The following is a 13202-nucleotide window of genomic DNA, read 5'->3' as shown; positions in this document are numbered from 1 at the left end:
AGGGGTGAGGGACTTTAGTTATGTGGATAGACTGGAGAAGCTTGGGTTGTTCTCCTTGGATCAGAGAAGGTTGAGAGGAGATTTGATAGAGGGATTCAAAATCATGAAGGGTCGAGACAGGAGAGAGAGAGAGAAACTGTTCCCATTGGCAGAAGGGTCAAGAACCAGAGGACATAGATTTAAGGTGATTGGCCAAAGAACCAAAGGTGAAATGAGAAAAACTGTTTTTACACAGCGAGTGGTTAGGATCTGGAATGCACTGCCAGAGAGGGTGATGGAGGCAGATTCAATCATGGCTTTCAAAAGGGAACTGGATAAGTACTTGAAAGGAAAAAATTTGCAGGGCTATGGGGTAGGGCAGGGAAGTGGGAGTGGCTGGATTGCTCTTGCATACAGCTGGCACGGAGTCGATGGGCCAAATGGCCACCTTCCGTGCTGTAACCTATGATTCTATGTAGTCTGGTGACAGCAAGGATCCATTCCAAAATTAAGGAAATAATTGGCCTGCTATAAACAGATCAAGTTAATACTTCAAAAATATTTCATTTTATACAATAACTGCTCGGTGAATAAGCCATGGAAAGCATGCAGCATCGCATAGAAATGCAAAAATCTGTTATGCATTAAACTCTAGGGAGAATACTGGCAGGATACAGCACATCTTAAATGTATAATATTCTATAACATAATAGCGGTGCTTTGTCAAATGCCAGATTTTGCTGAAACAAAACCAAAAATTTACTTCAATACAAAAAAATCTACTCGAGGGCAGAGCAATTTTCAGTTTTTATAGACAAGCCCTGTTACTTGTAAAATATGCAAACTATATATTAGACGACACAAAGTCTGTTCTTACTTACTTTGCAATCCTTTTGCTGACACAAATCAGTTTAGGTTTGAATAAAATACCCCCTGGATAGCAATCAACATTTCAATTTCTATTATATTTTTCTGAAGATAGTTTCCAAGCTGTTGGATATTCAGTGACTGCAGAAAACCTTAGAAGTGCTAGCTTGACTCAGTTGGTAGCATTCGCCTGAGTAAGAAGTTTGCACATTCATGCCCCACTCCAGGACATGAGCACATATTCTAGGCTGACACTCAGCAGTATTAAGGAAGTGTTGCATTATCAGAGATTTTTTTTTGGATGAGGTGTTAAATCAAGGCCCATCTGTCACAAGGTCAGAAGTGGGGCTGTTCACTGACAATTCCACAATGCTTAGCTTCATTCACAACGCCTCTGATAATGAGGTGGCACATGCCAACCTACAGCAGGATCTTGACAGAATCTAATGACAAGTAACATTTTTGCCATAAATGCCAGACAATGACCATCTGACAAGGAAAGGTCCAGCCACCTCCCCTCCAACGGCACCGCCATGGCAAAATCCCCCACCAATATCTTGGGTGTTACCACTGACCAGATATTTCTCTGGGCCAGCCATTTCAACATTATGGCCACAAGAGTAGGGCAGAGGCTAAGTACTCTGCAATGAATGGCTCACCTCTTCATCTCACAAAGCCTAACCACATGTACAAAGCTCAAGTCAGGAGTGGGATGGAATACTCACCACTCACCTGCAAGGGTGCAGCCACAACATTATTCAAGAAGCTCCACACCATCCACGAGGAAGCAGTCCAATTCATCGGTCCCTATCCCACTGAACTCAATATCCACCCCTTTACCACCAGTGCACTGTGGCTACAGTATGTAGTTATCTACAGGATGCACTGCAGCAACTCACCAAGCTTAATTCAACAGCAATCTGAGGATTATTTCAACATAAGACAAGTGGGCCAAATGACACTGTTCCAAAATGAGATTTTAAAAAGCCCATGAGATTTAATACAAAGTTTTCAATAGACAAAATGTCTATCTTTAAATTCAGAGCTACTGGATTAAACGTGGTGCAGAAAACTATATAAAATTTAACTGGATATTGGACTTACAGGTCTCTGTACTGATCAAATGCTTTGTTGGCTTCAATTTCCAGTTTTCGCAGGCGAGCTGATGGCATGGCACCATCTTCCAGAGGAGGATCATATTTATTACTCCAGGGCGACCTAAGAAAGAAAGCAGCACAGCAATCAAAAACAAAGCTTCTTGTGGACATGTCACTTACTTCAAAAAACAAACTGTGTACTATCCAGTAAATCTGCAAATATACAGTTGTTTGATTGCATAAAATAAGTTTAGAGTAGGCTGCCTGTTTAATTCCGTAGCCATCTACTAGGACAGGAGGTGAATGGAAGCTTGACTGACATTTGCATTCAGCTATCTCCTAGAGATCATTTGGGTCATCTGTAACTGCAAGCAAAACTGACTAGTGCCCTCACCAGGAGTGGTGTGATCAGTATCTTTTAAGAGTACTTTTGCACAATGATTTGCAATTAGCATCAGTTTCTTCATGTTAATGGGCACTTTTGTGGAGACCAGTCACTAATGGCTGGCCATAGTCTAATGCTTTTTAGGTTTTAATGTTAAACCAGGGATTGACTCAGATGAGTCACCTGAGCCAGTCCTCTCTGCTTGGGGACCTGAAGTGACAGATCTCTAGCAGACTGCTTTTTGATGGACACAAATTGAAATCTCTCCTCAGAGTAAAGTTCTAAAAAAAAGTTTACACACACTTTCCAGTGAAGTACTTTATTCCTTCCCTATCTATTAAACAATGTTCCTCTAATTTGGTTTTCTAGGATGTGTATGTGACAAATAGAATTTTCTTCTTGTTAGGTATGTATCTCTCATATGTCTTTTAAATGGATCCAAGTACTTTCCTGAAAATTAAAATGGCTGCTCAGATACAGCTAGCCTGATTCACTGCTAAAGGATTCTTTTAGATCTTGGGATTAATTATTTACACCCTCCTAGTATGAGGAAGCAGGTGAAAATGTATTTTCCAATTACTGTCAGTGCTAAAGTATGCAGACTACTACAAACCATTATCTCATTGTTTATTAAGGTGTTGAGTATTAACATTTTGTTAGCTTGACTTATTCAAATAAATTGCTTGACCCTCAAAGGGGAAAATATCCTTATAACCTAAGAATTGTCTAGTGCTCAGTTACTATTCATCACACTGTTATGGATAGAGATGTATAGAGTTCTGTAAGTAGCAATTATGTATTTGCCACCAGAGACTCGATCTTTCCAAGAATTTGCCACAAGTAGCTGGGCAAATAGATTTGTTTTTAACTTTTATGTTTTTAAGTCAGGCCATGATAGCTCTTCAGAAGTAAAATCTCATAACGGGCATTTGAAACAAGTACCACATCAATATTATCTGAAAATTAATGTTGTATGTATTGTGAGGTGCTAACTGTTGTTTGTGTTTAATATCCCACCAATGGTTTTATTTGTTTATCACTTTATTGAACCTGTACAAAGTAACCTAGTTTTTTGAAGGGACAGAAGATGCAGTGGGCATCCTAGCTCTTTGACAATATTTACCATGATTGGAGTTATAAGTTATTCTTTACAGAAAATCTGGCCAATTGTTTCATTATATTCCTGTCCTTGCTTCTTCTATCCTCAGTTTGCACTATACATCTCTCCACACTTAGCCCATTGACTGTCTTCATTTTAACAATTGGAATCATGTCCCTTAGCCTTTTTTCTTCAATGAATTTAATTTCCTTGGTCCTCAACATAGCTTGATCATTTTAAATACAGAATTATCTTTGCTGCAGTTCTTTAAATGGTTCCACTGACTTCTCTTAAGCATAGCAACTATCCCTGGCCACAATACACCATGGGTGGTCTTACTGATGCTTTTATAAAGTGTTAGTTTCACTTCCTTGGACTTAAATATTCCACAGATCTGCTTCCACATCCCAACATTTTATTATTTGCCTTTCTAACTACTGTCATACTTCTAAGATACTTCTGACCTTTAATCACCTAGGCTTTTTCAATTTTGATCCACTATCTTTTGTTACCTTATACAATGATGTGCCCTATATACGGTTAGTATTAATATGTATGTATTTCATTTCTCAAAAATGAAAGTATTTTCATAACATCTTCAAAATATCTGAAGTTACACTGCTGTTATATTTTGACCCACCAAAATGCCGTTAGAGCAAACCTTCAGTTTTCAGATAATACTCACTTTGTATTTAGAAATAAAATCTCAAACATTTTAAATAAAGAACTATTGTAGACTGATTTAAAAACAAAGTGGTTAAAAAAAGTTGCATTTTTAAAAAATTGGCAGACTTCATCCATGTTTACATGGCATAAAGCTTGTTTATTTTTACGGTCGTACTATAAAGGACAAGAAAAAGGACACAAAATATTAAACACAGATGTAAGTGACTGCAGTGAGTGAAAGATTTGCACAGCAAGCACAGGCACATAAGCACAAGTTGAAAACCCTGGTAAACTTAACACATTAGACCCCGCTGTACCAGGATCACTGCTGGCTATCAGTTTTTCTTTTGAAATCGGAAAAAGATGCAAATTGGAGTTCCAATGGAAGATTTGCTTCAGAGACTAAGACTGGAATGAAAGGTCACTGCATGAGGTTTTTTAAATATTGAAATTTATTTGAAAAGTGATGTAACAGCATTAACATGGACAGGCTTGCAGCAGCCCAGAAACCTGCCATATGCTCTGAAACTGGGGCTTTCCTTGCCAAAGATTCAATTAATTTGTTTTTGATTAATCTATCACCATGTTATTCAGATACCTCAAGAATGTATCCAAACAGCCTCATCCATACTCAAGTTGGCAACTTGCTGCATAAACTTAGAGACTATCTGCTGGAAATATTTTCCCTTCACCCCCTGGCTGCCAAAGTCATTTTTTCCACAACTATTATAAACTTACTCTCAAGCAAGTCACGATACATTTATTCGTTTGGCCCATCGGAAACTAAATATGAGTTGCCAGTATGATTAAAGATGCACAACTTAAGGTTCTTTTTCCTTTCCCAAAAAAACCTCAGCTTCCTCAGTTAGCAGCACTCTCACCTCTGTGCTAGAAAGCTCCAGGTTCAGGTGCCATTCCACAGACTTAAGCACATGGCCATGGCTGAAATTCCAGTACAAGACCAAGGGAGTGATGCATTGTCAAGAGCTGCCATCCATAGGATGGCAGGTTAAACTGAGGCACCTATTCTGGTGTGCCTTAAGTACCCTGTAACACTTTTTGCAGAGGAGTGGGAGTTCTCCCTGTGCCCTGGTTAACATTCCTCCCTCAACAAACATCAAAACATTAACTGGTCATTCATCTCCACTATTAGTGGGCTGCTACTGCTGTCTGCATGAGTGTCACTGCGCTTCAATAGTAATTCATTGTATGTGAAGTGCTTTGAGAAGTTTTTGAAAGGCCCTAACATGCCCTTAGATTCTTTAGTGTCTATCAAGGCTACTTAGCGTTGCTCAGAGAAGAAATCTAGTCTCTGACCAGAACAAGGTTTTGAAAAAGTCATTATTAATTTTGAATTCTGTGCCATTACATTTCTGTCCCAACATGCATTGTATAGACATGGCTGACATAGGATTGGTACAAAATATTTTAAGCTGCTTTTCCCAAGAGGAAGAGAAAAGTTTTTTTTTGAGGGGGTGGGGGGGAAAAAAGAGAGAAGAGCTTGGGTTTTAAACCATCAAATTGTGTGTAACAAGTAAATCAGTCTACGTCTAACAAACATGGGGTGTTGGTTTCTTGGGAAGTAGACTCTTATCAGAAGCACTTTAAAGACATTCCCATTGTTTTTCCTCAAAGTAGAGCTCTAACAGAGAGTTTTGGTGGTGGCTGGGGCAGAGGGGAAAATGGTAACAAGAGCCTGGGTTCTGCCTGCACACCTAACAGGTGGCTTTGGAACAGCACTGCCAGAAGAGTAGAACATAATGCCACCTGCCCTTTCCCTGGGTACAGTAGATATAAAATGAGACAAAATTACTTTAAATTAAATTCATGTTTTCCATTTTAGCATCTCTAAACGAATACATTTTTTTGGGAAAATTACATCTCTTACTGAAGCCATTTGGTGAACATTAGTGCTTCCAAACGCCACACATTGCACAGTGAGCATTAAAATTTATAGACATTAAATTCTGGCAAATGTTCTTTCAGATTAAGAACAGGTGATCTTCAGTCTCCCAGCATATCATGTAAGGATATGTTGCACATTTTAATTTGCAAAATACATCAAGTGCTCTAATTGCCATAGCAACAATAGATGCCAAGCATTCCATATTCAATAATTACAACTAAATCAACTCAAGAATAACAAGCTGCATTGGCGTCAGGTCACAGCGATGCCTATCTGCCTTGGTCTCAACGCAACACGGCCCAAAAACAGAACTTACAAATGCAAATCACAGTGTGTACGGGTTATAACTTGAATCCATGGAAAGTCAAGGGGGATTGCTTTTTATTCAATTTCCTTCCTCCTTTCCTCCCAGGACCACGCAGGAAGAATATATTTGTTACTGACTATATTCTGCTTTGCTTCCCTTCCCCCCCCCCCCAAAACAGAATGGCTTGGACCATATGGGTTTCCTTTGCACATGTTATATTGACTTTTAAAAAGGCTTTTTAATTTGTAGTTACAGAGACCCACCATTTCAGGTCTCCATCATTCTAGCGATGCTGGCAACAGGGAAGAGCTGCCGCCATCCTGGAATGTATCCATACATTTTTAACAGGGAATACAACTTCAGACCAGTCTGCAAGCTTATCTGGAGCTACTCAACTTCAGGAAACATTCTACAAACATTATACACATACATGAGTGAGAGTGAGAGACGTTATATATGTATATGTATAGAGAGCTAGTATGGGATTAAAACTAGGTTAACAAGTTAAAGTGCATTTTATGTGTGCAACAGAAAGCCACATGGCCCTCGCCACTGTGACTAGAAGGAAAGTGTATTATTTCCACAGAGAATGCTTTTTGTTGAAGCTAACGATTTCAAACTGTGTAGCTGGCACCAGTTTCCCCATAAGGATTTCATTTAAAAAAAGAAATTCTGGAAAGAAAGCCTGTGTAAAACTCAGAAGAAAACATGAGAAATCTGAAGCCCCAAATGTATTTCTTTCAGAAACTAGATCCTGTCCCAGATATTGTGTTAGATAGTGCGTCAGTACTGAATATAAATAGCAGAATTTAAGAAAAGGTTGTTTTAATATCCAGAGATGTCCCTTACACTTACAAATCTTTAGGAATGTAAAGTGATCCATATGTAAAGAGTAGAATATTCCATTGCATCCTAAAAGCAGTATGGATTAATTCCAGAATCCCTGATTTAGCCATCTTGAGCCATATTACTGGACACTCCATGTCAATTCAAAAATTAACATTTTTAAAAATCAAAATATGAACGACAAAACTAAAGCTGCAACATTTTGAAAAGCCATTAAAACTAGATGAAGCTTTTAAAGAAATGAAACGTGCAGATATTTTTTTCCATTTCATCTATACATCAAGGAGTTCACCAGGTTATCAGAAAGCCAAATAAAGTACTATACGCCTGCTTCTTTAAATGTGCAATCCACCACCTGTTACTCGAGTGACAAGTTAAGTGGAACAAGTAAGAATCTTGTGCATAATTGATTTTGTCCATTGCCAGCAGTACCAGTATCCAGTGCTGTTCAATCAGAAAAGTAATGAAAGCAGCTCTTTTTAACCCTAGTATGAAACCTTCCCTCCTGTCACAAAAGGAACCTTGCCATTCTCTGGATCAGAGATAACTAACCACATGCCTGAGCCTCTTCTGACCTACATATAATCAACTACAGAGTTATTTCTCTATAAAGAAGAACTTCAAGAGTGTTACCTACAAGCCTAGTGGAAGACCAGGCATTTGAAACCAGAGCAAGATACCTTGGGCTGCAAATACCCCTATATCAAGTATAATCAATTGGTGATCAGAGCTTTTTGCTGAACATGACGTTATCCATGCAGGTAAGGGAGTAGCTCCAAATGACTTGCCTGTGAATACATTTATCCAATGAGCACGGTAAACCGCAATTTTCATCATGTGTATGTCCAGGGCACATATCCCATCCCCCTTACTTAGTATCAGCCTTGGCTCAGTGGTAGCACTCTCACTTTTTCTTTTCTTTCGTACTCAAGTAAGAAAGTATCACAGAGGAATCAATAACAAGAAAAGCTGAAATAGGGCTTCCTACCGACTATATTTGCATTGAGATATGAACTGTTCCAAATGGCTTCAAAATGGAATAATGTAGTTAAGAAATTAAGCTAGGGGTATTCAAACTATGGGTCACATAGGTGCACGCTGTGGAGCCTGAGGTCCACATATGAAGTTTAAATTAATGTTTCCATTAGTCTGCATATATCTCAAGTTGCTGATACTAAAAGACCTTGGCATTCTGATTCACGATTCATCCACCAATGAGGCAACAGTGCAAAAATCATTCCTTTCCAAACATTCAGGCCGACCAAATTCAAACAGGATAAATCAGTGAGTGAGAAATGCAAGTGCAAATAGCAGCGGAGTTCTCAGGGCTTCAAGGGCAGGATTACCTGGGAATGAAGTAGGGGCGCAAATTGTAAACCTGAGTTAAGTACCAACATGTTAACTACTGCAAAGTTTGTGCTGGTAATTTGGTTAACAAAATGTCTACAGGATTTTTTTCCAGTACAATTATCTCACCTGTATGAGTCACCATCTCTATTATAGTCACAAAGTAAGTAATCCTTTCCCACTACTTTATCCCTGGCGATCTTTAGCGGCTGATCTACTGATGATAATAGGTCTTCACAGAGAGATGGAACCTGTTTGCAAAAAATCAAGCAGAACACATTAGAAACAATTTTAACAAGGTATGGCATAGACTTTCCATTTTACATTTCATGAACTCAATAGGATTGATAATAGTTTTAAAAACAGCAATGAACTGTTTCCTCATCTTTTAAAACCATCACAAGTAATGAAAAATACAATTCTCTCTGAAAAACGCTTAATACATATACTTGCAAATGTAAAATTGAACAGGCTCCTACTTTCAGAAAGGTCCCATTAGAACCACCCAAATGTTTATGACAAAAGTCATGTTTAGCTACTTGAATGATCACAGCAGGCCAAACACAGCAGGGATCTCAGGCTCTGCTGCAACCACAAGATAAGATGTCACACACTCCGGGGTTGTGCAGTCACTCCATTTTCCTGCTTTGTGTATGGTATCTACAAAGGGAAGAGGAACACTAAATAGTATACAAGGAGGAAACATTGTATACTAGCCAAGAGATAACTGTTCTTTTCCTGAGACAATTTTATATGGGTTGCTTTACATAGACAAAAAAAATTGGATTCCAAACTTTATTTTAAAATCATATTAAAGATGCCTTTTTCTATTTTACAATTTTCAAATTATTTAATGCATTATATTTTGGAACCTTTACAACAGAGTTTCTTGCTGTCAACATCTGCAAAATCACATCCATTTGTAATGGAGAAGATTTTAAATCATGAAGAAAATTGCAGGCTCAATAGTTATTTCTTCAATTTTGAACTCATCACGCTTAATGGACACCAACAATGTATCAAAGGTATGGTATGGAGAAGATACATTTCTTTTCCCAAACACAAATTACAATAATGCGCCAAAAGCTCTATTTACATTGTTCAGAGGAACAGAATGTGCTTTTTCTCAATTGCAATTTCTTCTTGCATACAACATAGTTACACACATTACATTCATGGTATAAAGTCTACATGGTACACTGTAGTAGCGAGTAAGCTTTACTAAGTGGCTGGGTTTATGGGCAACCCTCGGGACTGTATCAAGAGTGGCAGAGTCTGACCAGCATGGTGGTGCCCTCAGGGCTTTATCTGGGTCGGTTGCAGTGTGCTTGAGGTGCAGCTTATGTGGAAGTTGCTGTTGACATGCTGGACAGCCACTGGGCCAGGAATGGAGGACCAAATTTTGATGAACTTTCACTCCATCTAGGCTGACATTTCAGTGCAGCACAGGAATGCAGCACTGTCAGAGTGCTTAATCAACACCATCAAAAACAACTTAAACGGGTCATTCATCACATTTGCTGTTTGTGTGACCTTGCAGTTGGCTGCCTTATTTACCTATATAGCAGTGACTACACTCAAGAAGTAATTCATTGGGTGTGAAATGTTTTAGGACATAGTCAGGATATGATAAAGTGCTACGTAAGTTCTTTCTTCTTTCCTGAGGTTGGTTTTAATTTGTCCTTTCAATTCATTATACTTGAGACTGTGCATTGTTGCATGGGACTTATCCTGAACTACCTTCCAGCCTACTTTTGCTGTGTTTATATTTTCTGGGTACAATGAAGTAAAGATTCCATGTAACTTAGAAATTAGATTTGTGTTTTGGTGGTTGAGAATAGTAAGCTGTGATTCAAGTTCATGTTTTCATCCTCTGCTGTAATGAGTTGTCCCAATCTTCACTATTCATTAGAGTCTGGCACTTTTGTCATAACAGCTATGGGTTCACTTCGTGCTTCCAGGATCAGGGATGTGCACCAGAACTAGTATGTACACATCACCCTGAACCCATAGCAACAGATGGGCTTTTTAAAAACAAAAATACTTTGCTATTCAGAAAGAACACTGTTACATGTGAATCTCAAAGAATCCTGTACATGAAATTCTAACATATTTACTATGAAAATAATTTATTTGGTCTCAACTGGAGGTGGGCATGAGTATTGCACTTCCCCAAACTACAGCTACTTTAAATCCCATTACACTGACGATGCACCACACACCCAAACTTCTCCCTCAGTAGCCCAACAGCAAACTGGCAGTTAATAGAAAACCAACCCAAGGACTGCCAGCCACATCACCGAGTTGCGGCAGGCACAATGCACTTGATTTATGTTCTATAAACCACCAGCCCCAGGCATGTATTCTATTTGAACACACACAACAAAATTTCAGTGTTCAATTTATAATTACTTGTCAACTTTTTGGCTCAATTTACTGGTGTGAACTTGATGAAGCTGTGGAGTGACACAGATGGCAACATAAGGCAGGCCAGAAACGTATTAAAAAAGTAAAGAAAAATGTAGCACATTCACTTAAATAGGAAACAGTCTGTGCCAATGATTTTGGGAAAATAAGGGTCCAAGGCAGGGACAGAAATTGTGTTGTAGAAATTGTTTTTAAGTCTCCACACATTAATCTTCTGTGTACTAATTAACTAAAGTCAACAGCAAAAAGTTATCAGCCAAGAAACTCAGCAATACCAAAGCATTATACGTAGTAATCATACCCGCAATATCCAGTATACTGTAATCCCTATACAAAAACATTTGAATTTCAATTAGATTGTCACATTTCTAGATTTGCATGAGGTTAAAAAAAATCTACTTCAAATAAATCTTGTGAAATATCAGAGAAACATTAATGCAAAGGATTGCATTCTTGTAGTTGCACTAACTCTTCAGTGGGTGTCTCCCTTCTCAATCATCAGATTGTGTCTGCCTAACTGATAATCGCAGATTTAGATTTACAGCAGATATATTAAGTGGAAACACTTTTGTATAGGCAAAGTACAATACAGTAGCTGAAAATAGGAAGGTTAAACTAAAAGCAAAAGGGTAAAACCACCATCTGGATTGACCATGTCCCCTTCCAGACACTCTGTGGAAAGAAATTTGGGGAGTTTTTGATAGTTGTTCTGGATTTAATATAACCAGCTAGAATTGTGCTGCATAGTATTGTCATGTAAGGAACATTTTTTTTTTAAAAACCTGAAAAAAATGCTGTGTAGCACAACTTCAGGTTTGCCAGAAGTTAGCCAAACCAAAAAATACTTCCATTCCAAATTTCCAAGAAAGGCAGCAAATATTTTTTTTCACAATTATTCCATTGAACATAACTAGAAGTGGAAAGGAAAACAATGAGTAATAGCTGGCACAAAGTTTTCTGGTAGTTTATTTCACAAATTTACATATTATATTTCACACACTCAGCCTGCTTCCTTGTCTCTTTCCACAGGACCCACCATCTCCAGCAGAGAAGGGTGGCAACCTGCTACCAAGCCCTTCCCCTCACCGGTCAAATATTTCTGGTCATCTTTGCATAGCAATATGGCTGACATTGAGATGATATTATATAGAGAATTGTGGGTGCAAAACTGCATCGTAGCAACACTCCAGCACACCTGAGATTCTGTGTGGACCTACAACAGCTGCATGGAGTTTTAATATCTGATGTAAGTAGAACCGGACATTCAGTCGAGTGTTTTATAAATATATCCCACTATACTTTTTATTATGCCTTTGCACGGTCTCATCATGAGCTGCTACAGTATGCAGAGCTGTTTGAAAAGCAATTTAAAATACACCTAGGGGATTTAGACTATGTATTCCAGATTTCTGAATGGAGTCATAACGCTGGGGTCAAGCTGTGAAGGAATGTTACCGAAGGAAAGTATTTAGGATCAGAGTTTGTACTGGATGCAATCTATGTATTTAGGATCACACGGTTCTTACTGGATGCAATGTGTATGTATTTAGGATCAGAGAGCTTGCACTGTATGCATTTAGGATCAGAATTTGTACTGGATGCAATGTATTTAGGATCACCCGGTTCTTACTGTATGCAATGTATTTAAGATCACAGGCTTCGTATCGTATACAATCTCTACGTATTTAGAATCAGAAATTGTATTAAATCTATATTTAGGCTTAGAGATCATACTATATACAATCTATGTATTTAGGATCTGAGTTCATACTGTATGCAATCTGTATGGATTTAGGATCAGAGACTGCACCGTATGCAATTAGCATGTATTCAGGATCGCGGGGTTTGTACCATATGCAATTTGCTTTGATGGCCATACCCCTACGTGCAACTTGACTGTAATATCACTGCCTGAAGTTCTGCTTTAACAATTGTTCCGCACTTTAAATCCTTTGCTGGGGTAAACAATGAAATTTCCAACTTCATTTCAACTGTTTTGAAGAATGTTAAAAATCCTATTAATCAAACTGACATTAGTCTTAGTGCCATCCCGAGGGACCTTCAGCAAGATACAATTTGCAGTGCAGCCCTTCCACAAAATGGGGCACTGACACAAAACATGAACTAAATTAGCAGAGCCTGCATTCATCCATAGTATTTTGAAGTTGACAAGACTGCAATAAACTAGTGAGTCTTAAAATAAAATTTAATTTTACTGCATATAAATACAATGTTTCAGTTACTTTATCATACTGCCTGTGGATTGCTTTCACTAG

At 38.3% G+C, this 13202-nt stretch overlaps 1 protein-coding gene across 2 annotated transcripts in view; it reads right to left on the bottom strand.

The window, feature by feature from the left end:
* capzb (capping actin protein of muscle Z-line subunit beta) overlaps nt 1–13202 on the bottom strand; it is an 85200-nt gene that overhangs the window by 25742 nt on the left and 46256 nt on the right. For both annotated transcript variants that reach the window (XM_067970512.1, XM_067970513.1), the window contains exons 3-4: nt 8629–8750; nt 1951–2064 (exon numbers count right to left, since the gene is read on the bottom strand). In XM_067970512.1, coding sequence (XP_067826613.1) covers nt 1951–2064; nt 8629–8750 — 236 coding nt within the window. The remainder of the gene's footprint in view (nt 1–1950; nt 2065–8628; nt 8751–13202) is intronic.

Source organism: Heptranchias perlo, chromosome 32 (genome assembly GCF_035084215.1).
Source record: "Heptranchias perlo isolate sHepPer1 chromosome 32, sHepPer1.hap1, whole genome shotgun sequence".
In the NCBI taxonomy this organism is placed as follows: Eukaryota; Metazoa; Chordata; class Chondrichthyes; order Hexanchiformes; family Hexanchidae; genus Heptranchias; species Heptranchias perlo.
The sequence above is the reverse complement of the archived record's forward strand: the minus strand, read 5'-3'. Positions and strand labels throughout refer to the sequence as shown.